Here is a 13,057-nt window from a genome sequence, read left to right on the forward strand (position 1 = left end):
AAGGCTGGCCTTCCAGTCCATCTCTAGGGACAGTGCACATGTTCTCATTTGCTTGCAGCCTTCCCCCTATTTCTGGATCCACCTGTGCTGTCCCCCCTCCCACTCCCCAATGACTGAATGTCTTGTCAGGGTCGCCTGAGTCAGACCTGTGGTACTGACAGAGCACCTTGGCAGTCTGCAGTGAGGGAGGTTTTTCAGCTCACAGGACTGCTGCTTCCTCAGGCATAAACCCCTGTGTTTCCATCTCTTGGACCACACAGAGCTCAGGGCAATGCAGGCTGTGCCCCAAAGGGCACACCTTTGGCTCTCATGAAGCCTGTAGGCCTGCTGGGAGGGTGACAGGAGCTGCCACTGCGAGAGCACAGCCCTGTGAAGCGTGAAGCACTCTGCAAGTGTCAGGTGACGTGTGTGGCCTCAAGGGAACCTACAAAACTGGGATGCAGGGGGGGCTACCTTCAAGACAGAAAGGTACTTCAGGCTAGGTGTGGTAGCGCATGCCTTTAGTCCTAGCACTCAAGAGGTAGAGGCAGGTGGATCTCTTGAGTTCAAGGACAGCCTGGTCCAGGAGAGTCAGGGCTACATGGAGAAATCCTGTCTTGAAGAAAAAACCAAAACCAAACCCAAACCCAGAGAGGTAAGACTGACCCTAACTTCACAGTAGGGCAGGGCCTTGGGATGTTCTGGAAGGAGCTATGGTCTTTGCGTCATCCGAGTGCGGTGAGCTCAGGACTTGGCTCCCCTGCTCCCTCAACAGCACCCCCAGGTCCCGTGTGTTAAGCCACCTTCTGAAGAATTGGGGACTTTGACGGGGCTGACAGGACCAACCCAGCTCTTTTACAACCTTCTCTTTGGATCCAGTGTGCAATGCCACAGTCAGCTTGTCACTTCTCACACTCCGACCTTGCAGCTGTCATTCCTGATGTGAGAGTGGCTTTACAAATCAGCTCAGTCACTGCGGGGCAGGGGTGGCACATGCCTGTGATCCCAGCACTCGAGAGGCAATGGTCGGTGGATCTCTGAGTTCGAGGCCAGCTTAGTCTACAGCCTGAGTTCCAGGACAGCCAGGGCTACACAGAGAAACCCAATAGCTCAGTCTGTTTTGTTTTGTTTTTGTTTTTTTCGAGACAAGGTCTCTCTGTGTAGCCCTGGCTGTCCTGGAACTCTCTGTAGACCAGGCTGGCCTCGAACTCAGAAATCCGCCTGCCTCTGCCTCCCGAGTGCTGGGATTAAAGGCGTGCGCCACCACTGCCTGGATTGCTTTTTTTTTTTTTTTTTTAATGTGATTGGTAGCTTGCTGTTACAGTGTGAGGCATGACACTGTGTGTGATCTACAAGAGAGACCAACAAGTTGTAGGGAGCAATGTGGTCTTGGGCAGCAAGCCACCTGCCATTTCCTTCAGCCCTCTCAATGTGAGTAGAACCAGCTCCACTTACACGAGGAAAAACAGGCACCAGAATACAACAGCCGGGCTGTAAGAAACGCAGGGCCTGGACCTGACATTTTCCCTGGGCTCCTGGAAGCCACACTTTGCCCCCGCAATTGTACTGAGTCAGTTTCTGCATCTACAACACATTTCCTTCCTTCCTTTCTTTTTTTTTTTTTAAAGCCATGGCTCTTTGTTCCAAAATCTTAGGTGGATTATGATGTTAGACAGGTGCAGATGGGACCTCTGTGGGGTGAGACGAGAAACGGGAGGCTGCTGGGGTCTCGCTGGGCTCTCTCCCGACTCCTGCCCAGCAGACCTCCCTGGTGGAGCTCAGTCCTGCAGTGAGCAGGCTGCCTCTGGGCCTGTCAGGCCCTGACTGGTCTTCACCAACAGTGGCTGCTTTTGGAACTGGCAGCAAACGTGTGGAGGGCAGTAATGCTCACAGCTCCTTGGATGGGGGGTTCTCGGGGCTCCGCAGCAAGGACATCAGGTTCAGCGCGGAGACGCCTGGCACATGGCCAGCGCAGATCTGCAGAATGCGCACCAGACGCCGCGCCATGGCTGCACGAAAGCTTTCCACCTTCAGGGAAGAGCAAAGAACAGCAGTGAGGGGGTGGCTGGCCCGGTGGACACACTCTGAGAAGCTTCTCAGGTGGAGCTGGAGGACGAGAAGCAGGGGTACCTTAAGGTCACATCGGGCAGCTTCCTACCTCACTCTTCAAACCCAGAGACACTGAGCCCCAATCAAGAGGAAATGGGGGACTTGACGAGCAAGACTGCTAAGGCCAAGGACACTGTCAAGCACAGGGTCACAGAGAAGTCACTGCCCAGGTTGGACCTCAACCACTGCTAGTTCCAGCCACTGCAGGAAGCCACAGGGACAGAAGAGGATGGACAGGATGTGTCACCTACAGGTAACCCCTTTATTGGGGTGGAGGGCCCAGGGTAGCTGGGGGTGAAGCTGTCCGGGCCCTGAACCAGTGAGTTCTGGGCAAGTAAGAGACACTTGCAGACATTTTCGGAAAAGCAAACGGCGCTCCATTAGCGGCCCCAGGGCACTGTCAGCCTGTCACTGACTCCCTGCAACCCTGCTTCATCTCTACAGGCAGCGCCATGCTACCAGCTACCAGCTGTCATGCCGGAAACCTCAGTTGTCCCTTACTCGTCTTCCTGTCACCTCACATCTGTCCGCCAGCACTTTCTGTTCAATGTCCAGGAAACAGCAAGGACTATGGGCCACTCCGTGTCACTCTCCCCTGGACACCAATGACTCCAGGCCACTCAACCCTTCCAGAAAAAAATCTCTAAACCTTGTCGTCGTTTCTGCCCTTCTCTCTCTCTTCATCTCTCTCACAGCCAGAGCAAAGCCACATGTCTCCTAGGCTCCAAACTTCAGCAGTTCCAGTTTCATTCCAAGTAAGAGCCAGAGTCTTTACCGACTCCAGGACCTGGCCATCACTGCTAACATTTTCCATTGCTCCCCCTCCCCACAACCCACTCCAGAACTCAGCTACTCCTGCCCGGCCTCTCAAAAGGCCCCTAGACACACCAGCAAGCTCTAGGTCTCTGCACTTTCTGCTCCTGACAGCACTCTTCTGCAGACTGCACCATGTCCACTGCCGAGACACGAGCTCTTTCCTGCCTTGGTATCCATTCTGCCCACGAAGCCACAGCCTTAGCTCCCATCTGAGTCACTCTCTCTTACTTTACAAACAAACAAGCACAAGTGGCCTGTTTGTGTTCCTGCCGAGAGCACAGTCAGGATGTATATATGTATATACCGTTTTGTTCTGTGCGGTGCCTCTAATGCCTACAGCGGGTACTGAGGCACACTGTGCAGGTGAGGTATTTTCAGTCACCCTCTTCAAACGTCTGACTCCTCAACCTCCGGCTGCTTTAGCCTGAGTGCCACGGCTGCCTCCTGTCACTCAAGCCCCGTGCAGACATGCCCCGCCCATTCTGACCACAACAGCCAGGACTGCCCATGTCATATGGGAAGACATACTCTGCCGGGCTAGATTCTGACAAGACTGGGCCAGTGTTTGCTGGACTTGTGTGCCAAGCAGTAGCACAGGGCCTGTTGGTAGACAACTGACACTGGGGAAATCACACACCTCTTTAGAGCAGTGGGTCCCAGCCATCCTAATGCTGCCACCCCCCCCCCCCAACCATAAACTGACTTCACTGCTACTTCATAACTGTAATTTTGCTACTGTCTACATGAGAATATAAATATCAGGTAGGCAGGAGACACAGGTGGAGAACCACTGCCCTAGAGTATTTCCCTCCTACAAAAGACAACTAGCAACTCTTGCTACACAAAGGCCTCCAAATATGTAGAGGTTCCAACTTGGTAAGACAAAGTGTATGCCCTGAGAAGGCTCCTCAGAGGCCTGCAGGGACCGCTGGTCTAAAGATGGGCTCTTCATCTGAGGGATGGAGGCCTGCCTCTGCGCAGGGATCGGAAGCCCTGCTGCCAACTAGAAACACACAGGAGTCTCTTCTCCCCTCTACACACCCGGCCCAGGAATTTCCTTTCTTTCTTTTAAAAATTACATTAAATAGGGAGGGGAGGGAAAAGGCTGGCCAGTGGTGACCTTTAACCCCAGCAGAGACAGGAGGACCTCTGAATTGGAAGACAGCCTGGTCTACAGAGTGAGTTCCAGGACAGCCAAAGCTATACAGAGAAACCCACCCACGCACGAAGGTCAAAGGACAACTTGCAAAGACTCCACTCTCTCCTTCCTTCATACAGGTCCCAGGGACAGAACTCAGGCTGTGAGCAGTGCCCTTAGCTGCTGAGCCACATCTCTGCCCTATTCCAGTCCTCGAGCCCCATGAAAACTCAAAAGCTGGTGTGGCCTGCCACCTTGTGGCCATATGGGAAACTGCAGCAGCACCTGTCATCCAGGTTAGCAGGCACGCCATAGCCACCACCTTGGTTATGGAGCAAAGATGACTCTTCAGAAAAAAATAAAACTACTGAGGAGTGGGTGCCAGGTGGCTCACAGAAAGCAGGCCACAATGGGAAAACGGCTGCAGACTAACGGGCTGGCCTAACTTACAGCGGTGTGACTGAACAAGCTGAGTCTTCCTGGAGCGTTTCCTCAGAGCTTTGTTATGAGGAAAACCTGGCAAGGGAGACACTTCCGGTGTGCTGGGATCACTGGGTGCCACCTTTGAAAGCAGAGCTTGGAGCTAGTCAGGGATTCTAAAACCAACTGTGAGTAAGACAGATGAATGGAATATAAACCTTGATCAGTGCTTTGGTATCAGGGTGATGTAGGGGGCAGTGTAGCAACCAGAACACAGTAGTGATGAGGCTGGCCCTAACTGCAAGCCAAGGCATCAGTACCTTATGTGTACGGGTGCTCTGCCTGCATGTATATCCATGCACCATGCGCGCGCCTGGTTCCAGAGAAGGATAGAAAAGCAAAGCGTATCAGATCTAGAGTTGTAGACAATGGTGAGCTGTTACGTGATGCTGAAAACCAAACTCAGGTCCTCTGTAAGAACAGCAAACGCTCCCCACCAGTAAGCTACCATCCCGCCCAAGCAGCACTGTCTGCTGGTGACTGCTGACTTAGCTCTTCCTACGACTCCCTTGGCTAATTCAGCTCAACTTAGGTCACACGTTAGTATGGTTCTCTGTGTGTGTGAGATAATTCTGGAGTTTTGGGTTTCTTAAAAAAGAAAGAAAGAAAGAAAGGAAGGAAGGAAGGAAGGAAGGAAGGAAGGAAGGAAGGAAGGAAGAAAGAAAGAAAGAAAGAAAGAAAGAAAGAAAGAAAGAAAGAAAGAAAGAAAGAGAAAGAAAGAAAGGATAGAACTATAAGAATGTGTTTTTGTCTTGATCCCAGGTGTAGTGGTGTGGCACTGCTGCGGGCGTCCACAGCAGCTGACTGTGATTTCCCTGTGCTCTACCAGAGGCGTGGTTTTGCCAGCTGCAGACAGTTTCTGAGATTGTGTGACGTTTGGAATTCTGGGAACTTTTCAGAAGGTATGTAAATGCTAGAGGCCTGAGGAGCAGGGGTGGGTGGTGTCGGTTGTTAAGGGAGATTGGTTAAAGAAATTGGATTCAGAGATCTCTATACCCCTTTCTCCCCTCTAGCCTTCTTTCTATGTACTGATGGGAGAATAAAGGGTAGGAAAAGAACTCACAAAGTAGCTAAGACTGGCTTCAGGGAGGGGCTAAGTTCTACTTCCCATCTAAGTTTATGGATCACCTGAAGTCTGCCATCACTGGCACAGACCAGAGACCCCATAACAGGAAACTCCAGAGCACAGAATGTGTGGAGTTCTATCCTTGGGGAAAGGTGCCAGATCCAGGATCTAACTGTTCAAACCTTGAAACCAACAAAAAGATCCCTTGGAGCAACTGAGGAAGTCAGGTCCGTGGGTAGGACAGCTCAGGCCCAGAGAACCTTCAGTAATCCTCCCAGGGAGTGTACATTAACTCCTGTAGGATAACAACACGTGTCAGCGGAGTGTGCACTTCTGGGGCTCCGTGGGTAAGTGTGCTTGCTGTATAAGCATGTATCCAGACCCTAGCACACATGTCAAATGCTGGGTGTGGCTGTGCGTGCCAGTAACTCTACTGCTGTGGAGGGAAGGGAGCAGCAGAGGCAGGCAGGAGGATTGCTGGGGCTTGCTCGCAATCAGTCTAGCTCCATGTTCAGTGACGACCCTGCTCAAGGGAACCAGGCAGATGGAGATAAAGGCCACCCGATATCCTTCTCTGGCTTCTGGGTATGAGCAGGTACATGATCCATTACACTGTGTTCACAACACATACACAAAATAAAAATTAAAGAGAATGGGAGAGGGGGTGACTGGGAGGAGGGGTAGTGAGCGGGATAAAAAGTGAGTAGAAAAAGACAATATAGAGAAAACGCATACCAGCCTTCTATGGCCAGCCAGGGCTCACTGGTGAGCACACTTACAGAAGCTTAATGGATTAGAATGGAAGCAATACACCCAGCGACATAACTGCCCATCTAACAAACGCCCCTATTACTTGCTGTGTGACCTGTCCTGTGACACTACCTGACACTATAGACAAGGTCAGGCACTCTGACTGCAGGGAAGACACCGGGATACGCTGGTTAATGAGACAGACACAACACCGTATCTCCTAAGAACTTACCTTCCAGCAGGAGAGTGGGATATTAACAGGGACTTCCAAGCACACCACAAGACTTGAGCTAAGCCTCAAATCACAATTACATGGCTCCTTCCATATCAGGTGTCATCTCAATTGGAGACTTGGGGACCGTTCAGGAAGCAGTCCTGATATGCTCACTGTCTGTTCACCGCCCTTTCTTTGTACTGAACTATAGCATGGCCTCAATGAGCAGGGTTCTCACCTGTAAATCACAGAGGAGCAGCGGGCTTCGGTAGGTGTGGGCCAGTTTTATAACTGTGTTCTGGTGGACGCTGCAGTGGCTTTCCTGTCCCGCTGCAAAGAAGCCAGGCACACACACTTGAGGCTATACCCGCCCGAGATCGACCTGCAGCTGTCTCCCAAGGGCTGCGATTAAGGGTGTGCACCATCACTGGCCACCTTCAAAAGTACATTCTTAACTGGGGCTGGAGACATGGCTCAGCAGTTAATAGCACTTACTGTTCTTCCAGAGGACCCGAGTTTGAGTCCCAGCACCCATGGTGGCTCAGAACCACCTGCAACTGTCTATAACTACAGTTCTAGAGGACCCCATACCATTTTCTGGTGTCCTCAGACCAAAAAAAAACAAACAAAAAAACAAAAAAACCCATGTACATAAAATTACAAAAAACAAAACAAAACAAAACACTCCAAAAAACCAACAAAACTAAATTTTTAAAAAGTCAGTAGTCAGGTAAGGAGAACCTCTCTGCAGGCTACCTCCTCAAGGGTCCATAAGTACGACCACTCTAGCTAGGTGGGGTGTAACAAGAAGGGGCCAAACTTACCCCCTGTGACAAGGAAGCACACTTTCCCCAGGAAGAAGCTGCTGTCCACGTGCTGCAGAAACTCCTCCACTTTCTGGAGACTGGGACAGGAGAAGCCAGGCAAGAAAACAACCATAAGACAGAAAGACGCAGTCTCTATATCCTAAATGCCAGGATTCCCTGCGCTTTTATTTTTCAAAAGGTATTATTATCATTTTATTTTATTATTTTACAGTACGCATAGGCAGGAGCGTTCATGAATTTAGGTACACCAACACAGGTGCCCTTGGAGGCCAGAGGCACTGGGTCTCCTGGAGCTGGACTTACAGAAGGCTGTGAACCTCTTGTGGATGCTGGGAACCAAAACTTCATAACCACGGAGCCACTTGTCCAGCTCCATATACCATTTTAAAATTTACCTTTACTTAGAAGTTCATGAATGTTTATAAAATAACCAAGCAGCAAATATGAACACACACACACATATAAGTAATAAGAACCCTTCTCTTGGGCTGGAGATGTGGCTCAGTGGTTAAGAACACTTGCCATTCCTCCAGGGGACCCAGGATTAATCCCCAACGCCCATGATGGCAGCTCACAACTGTCTCTAACTCCAGTTCCAGGAGACCCAATGCCCACTTCTGGCCTCAGTGGGCCCTGCACATATACTGTACACAGACTTACACGCTGGCAAAATGCCCACACACATAAGATAAAAAGATAAAAAAAAAAAAAAAAAAAAAGAACCCTTCTCTCGGCACCACCCTCTGCTGCCAATTCTCCAGAAAAAAACAGTTGTCAATCTGGGGTGTAATTCTTAGTGGACTTTTCTTTTATGTGCAAATACAGTGGTGTGTTTAAAAATAGTAGTATTTTTTTTTCAAATGCTGTCCAACTCCTGACTGTTGTAGTTTTGATATGGTTTAGTGTATCTACAAGGTCACGTGATGAAATTTAATCCCCAGTGTCCATGAAAACCTCAGGAGAGCACTTGCCTGCAGGACGCAAGGACCTGTGTTCTATCACCAGTGCTACACCCAAAATAATTAAAACGAGAGAAGGAATCTGGGCTGGCTCAAAGGTTAAGAGCATTGGCTGCTCTTCCTAGGACCTGAGTTTGCGTCCCAGAACCCGCATGGCAGCTCACGGCGACTGTCTGTAACTGCAGCTGTAGCCGGTAGGATGCTTTCTTTTAGCTCCCTCAGGAACTAGGGTTGCATGTGGTACCCAGGTATACATGGGCTAGGAGGACCCCAAGGGCAGAGGTGTTTTCTACTCTGTTGTTAGGTGTATACAGTACATCTCAGCGAACATTAACTAGACGAACGGGTGATGTTGTCATGATTTGTCTTTCAAACTCCGAAGTCCTCCCTCCTTGCCCTGGGCAGCCTCCCACTGCCTCCTGCTTTCCCATCACCAGGTTACTGTTCTAGCGGTCGCCCCAGCTAGAGCCTTGTGCTGCCTCTCACCTGTATTTGCTGTGCAGGTTAATCACAAACACAATCAGGTCAATTCGGGGCCGGTTCACATTGGAGGGCAGAGGGAGGGAGTTGGCCAAGTGGCTGAAAACCAAGACATGGCAGGATTAGACACACAGACCCAGCTCACAGTGACCGGCCACACATAGTCCTTTATAGCGAAAGAAGCTGCCTCAGAATGGAGCCCAGCAGGATGGAGCCAGTTCTGCCCAAACCTCTCTGGACTGATTCCTTCTGCCAGAAGGGGCTGTTAGGGACCACTGTGCTAAGAGGACTCAAACCCTGCTGGCTGAGGCAGAAATGGGTTCCACCCACCTGTTTTCATTAGCCGGCTGTGTGACCTCAGCTAAGCCTTTATTTTATTTGGACTTGTTCTCTAGTTACCAAACACCCACCTGAAGGCTTTTCTTGAATTCTGCTGCCCATTCTTTGTATATATGGCATTCTCCTTTGATTTCTTTTCTTTTTAAAAAAACATTTATTGCTGGCCGTGCTAGTGCAGGTCTTTAATCCCAGCACTTGAGAAGCAGAGGCAGGTGGATTTCTGCGTTTGAGGCCAGCCTGGTCTACAGAGTGAGTTCCAGGACAGCCAGGGCAATACAGAACCCCCTCAGCCCTCCCCCTGCCCCAAACCCAAAACACCCTCTTAGATTATATTTCAAGGAGTACCAACCAAAAGTATAACATTCATTTTTTAAAAAGTCATACTTTTTCAAAGATACATATTTTAGACATGAGCCCATATGTGCCTCATACCAAACGGATTATGCAGCCCTGGTGTGGCCTCTATTTTCTTAGTTGAAGTTAATCTTTGAACCCCTGATCCTTTTGCCTCTACCTCCTGTGCTGGAATTACAGGCTTGTGCTACCATGCCTACAAAAAAAAAATTACATAAAATATACATTGCCCTCTTCTGGCTTCTTTGGTAGCTAGAATTACAAGCACACTGTTCAAGAAAAAAATGAAGCCGGGCGGTGGTGGCGCACGCCTTTAATCCCAGCACTTGGGAGGCAGAGGCAGGCAGATTTCTGAGTTCGAGGCCAGCCTGGTCTACAGAGTGAGTTCCAGGGCAGCCAGGGCTATACAGAGAAACCCTGTCTCTGAAAAAAAAAAAAAAAAAAAGAAAAGAAAAGAAAAAAAATGAATTTTCAAAAATCCTGTTCTACTTCTGAGTTATGAGATTGGGCTGGGGTTAATGAATCCCATATTTTCAAGCCTAAAAGCTTGATGAGGTTAGAAAAATACACAGCAACTACTGTTCTTCCACATTTGGGGGCACTAAAGAATTCTCAGGGGGCTGGTGAGACGGCTCAGTGGGTAAGAGCACCCGACTGCTCTTCCGAAGGTTCGAAGTTCAAATCCCAGCAACCACATGGTGGCTCACAACCACCCGTAATGAGATCTGATGCCCTCTTCTAGTGTGTCTGAAGACAGCTACAGTGTACTTACATATAATAATAAATAAATAAATCTTAAAAAAAAAAAAGAATTCTCAGAATGTTGCTGCAGGTATCCCATGCCAGACCCTCCTGCCACCAGCGAACCTTTCGGAGCCTTGCCACTTTCTATGTCACTTCCCTGGGCTAGCTCACTAAGCCTTCCTCAGACATCCTTGCCTTACACTCGTACCAGCCTGAGACATCTTCAGCATCTCTCGGATCATGAATTAAGCAGATTAAACCCAAGTGTTACTAACAGAGCATCTCCTCTGTGCTAGTTACTGCTTAAGGCCTCGAGGATTCACCAGTGAACCAGAGTCAAAATCTCTGTCCTTAGAAGCCGATTGTGTGTGGTTTGGGGGTGGGGATCAGAGGCCTTCTTTTATTGTGTTGGTTTGTCTTATGCAGCCCAGGCTGGCCTGGAACTCGGTATGTAACAGAGAATGGCCTGGAGCCTCCTGCCTTCGCCTTATAAAGCTGTGGTTACAAATGTGTCCTTGTGTTGGCCTGGAGATAAACGGTGTTTATTTTCTACTCCCCTGGGGTTCTGGTCACCTTGTTATAGTTACTTTTAATTGTCAATTGGACACAACCTAGAGTCAGTCATCTTGGGGAGTCTCAACTTTCTAGATGCCTTGTAATGTTTTTAAATATTTATTTTATGTGTGAGTACTCTATCTGCATGCACCTGTAGAGGGCAACGGACCCCATTACAGATGGTTGTGAGCCACCATGTAGTTGCTGGAATTGAACTCAGGACTTCTGTGAGAGTAGACAGTGCTCTTAACCGCTGACCATCTCTCCAGCCTTCGTTTGTAATTTCTTAATTGGACTGAGGTAGGAAGGCCCACTACAAGTGGCACAATCCCCTAGGGAAGGATTCTGAGTTGTCTTCAGTGTGGAGAAAGCCAGATAAAAACTTGCAAGCATGTGCTTGTTCGTTGCTTCCTCTTGACTGTGGATATACAGTGACCAAGTGCTTCAAATTCCAGCAGCAATGACTTCTGCAGCAAGGAGCGAGCCAAACATGTCCTTTCTCCCTGAAGCTGCTTTTGTCGGGGTATTTTATCACAGCAAGAGGAGAAAGAAAGGAAACCAAAACACACCTCCCCCGTTGTTTTTACATGCTGACGTCTAAACTCTGAGCCTTGTCAATGAGAAAATACGCAACCCGTGAGTGTGTTTTTGGCGTGCGTTATGAGCTATGAACATTTGCAGAGACCAGTAAAGGAGCCAACTCGGCAACCATAGGCAGGATCACGGAGGACTGATGACAGCTAGGAGCGGGACCCTCTCTCCTGCAGGCTCCCGTCCCTCATGTTAGCCCAGAGTTCAGGCTACAATCTCAGCAACTTACACCCTCAGCTCGGACGCACAGTCATCTTTGAGCATCGACTCCGCCAGCTGCTGCAGAAGCGCATCCTCGGTGCTCACCAGCTGCGAAGGGAGAGAACCAGGCAGATGGAGATCCGAGCAGGGCGGCTCCTTTGGAGGGCCCCGCACTCCGAATCCCTCCTGGGGGTACACACTCAGCTAGAGGCGGCTCGGAGGGAGCCATTTCCTCAGAAGAGGAGCCCTAAGGAGCCATCCACGGAGGGGGACCGCCCGGCCTCCTCCTCGAAACGCGGGAAAGCCACGTTCGAACTGGAACGCCCACTCAGCCGGTGGTAAAATCAGCCGCGCGCCTATTGGTGGAGGCGTCCCTCAGCCTCGCGAGCCGCCGCTCCGATTGGTCCAGAGTAACGCGCCCGTCCGCCCGCCCCCCGCTGTCGGAGCGCGCTGAGGCTGAGGAAGGGCACCGGCTTTGGCTGCGGGGAAGCCGGTCCAGGGGCGCTGCCCGCACCTACCAAGACGGTAGCCCTGTTCAGGTCGGGCAGCTTGTCCATCGACCTCAGCACCGACATCTCAGCGGCAGCAGCGCCACTCGGCTCAGCGCATGGCGCTTTCAAACCGTCGCAAGGCCCGCCTCTCTAGTGGGCGGGGCGCGGTACGCATGTCCGGGCGGGGCTTTCTGAGCCGCCACTTTTAAAAGCAACCGCCACTCTTTTTTGTTTGTTTGTTTGTTTGTTTTTCCTTCGAGACATGATTTCTCTGTATAGCTCTGGCTGTCCTGCTGGGATTAAAGGCGTGCGCCACCACGCCTGGCAGGAACCGCCACTCTTAAAAGAGCCTGTTCTGTCTCTGCCCCTACTCCCCACTCCCAAGATTTATTTTTTTAAAGATTTATTTATTACATATAAGTACACTGTAGCTGTCTTCAGACACACCAGAAGTGGGTATCAGATCTCATTACGGATGGTTGTGAGCCACCATGTGGTTGCTGGGATTTGAACTCAGGACCTTCAGAAGAGCAGTCAATGCTCTTAACCTCTGCGCCATCTCGCCAGCCCCCCAAGATTTATTTTTAATTACGTGCAAATGTGTGTGTGTGCGCGCACGCGGACTCATGTGAGTGGAGGCGGCTGTAGAATTCAGAAGAGGGAGTCAGAGTCTCTGGAACTGCATTTAGAGGCAGTTCTGAACCACTTGACATGATGGGTATTTGGTTCCCATTGGAAGCAAATTCAGGTGCCATGTTAATTGCTGAGCCATCTCTCCAGTCAGCCTCTACTATCTTCGTTCTACAAAAAGATTTATTGCATTTAAAAAAAAAGATTTTCAATTTAATTTAAAATTTTTTTCTTTTATGGGTACGGGTGTTCTTGCCTGCATGTGCACCATGTGCACAATGCCCCCCCCCCTCCCCCCAAGAGGTTGTCAGTTAACCTTGAAACAAGTTACAGA

General features: G+C 50.0%; 1 protein-coding gene across 7 annotated transcripts; it reads right to left on the reverse strand.

Moving 5' to 3' along the window:
• Positions 1-1,259: 1,259 nt before the first annotated feature.
• Cenpm (centromere protein M) lies at positions 1,260-12,271 on the reverse strand. Of its 7 annotated transcripts, none has more exons than NM_025639.4 (6): positions 12,121-12,245; positions 11,631-11,710; positions 8,825-8,917; positions 7,377-7,456; positions 6,791-6,882; positions 1,260-2,007 (listed from the first exon to the last, which is right to left on the reverse strand). In NM_025639.4, exons 1-6 carry the CDS (start codon positions 12,175-12,177, stop codon positions 1,867-1,869), a joined length of 543 nt encoding a protein of 180 aa, NP_079915.1. In that variant the 5' UTR covers positions 12,178-12,245; the 3' UTR covers positions 1,260-1,866. The 7 variants fall into 7 exon arrangements, with proteins under 7 accessions (NP_079915.1, NP_840000.2, NP_001073627.1 ...); XM_006521260.4 differs by lacking the exon at positions 12,121-12,245 and adding an exon at positions 11,803-11,914 and having other exon boundaries at positions 1,574-2,007; XM_011245710.3 differs by lacking the exon at positions 1,260-2,007 and adding an exon at positions 4,390-4,835 and having other exon boundaries at positions 12,121-12,271.
• Between the last annotated feature and the right edge of the window lie 786 nt (positions 12,272-13,057).

The sequence above is a fragment of the Mus musculus genome, chromosome 15 (genome assembly GCF_000001635.26).
Source record: "Mus musculus strain C57BL/6J chromosome 15, GRCm38.p6 C57BL/6J".
NCBI lineage: Eukaryota > Metazoa > Chordata > Mammalia > Rodentia > Muridae > Mus > Mus musculus.

What these genes read in the sequence shown, in the direction of transcription:
- Cenpm (NM_025639.4), bottom strand. Translation starts at nt 12,177, where the DNA reads ATGTCGGTGCTGAGGTCGATGGACAAGCTGCCCGACCTGAACAGGGCT. An exon ending in TGAACAGGGCTACCGTCTTG is followed by an intron (nt 11,711 to 12,120) that starts GTAGGTGCGGGC and finishes CTCCCTTCGCAG; the next exon opens with CTGGTGAGCACCGAGGATGC. An exon ending in GTGCTTCCTTGTCACAGGGG is followed by an intron (nt 6,883 to 7,376) that starts GTAAGTTTGGCC and finishes GCTTCTTTGCAG; the next exon opens with CGGGACAGGAAAGCCACTGC.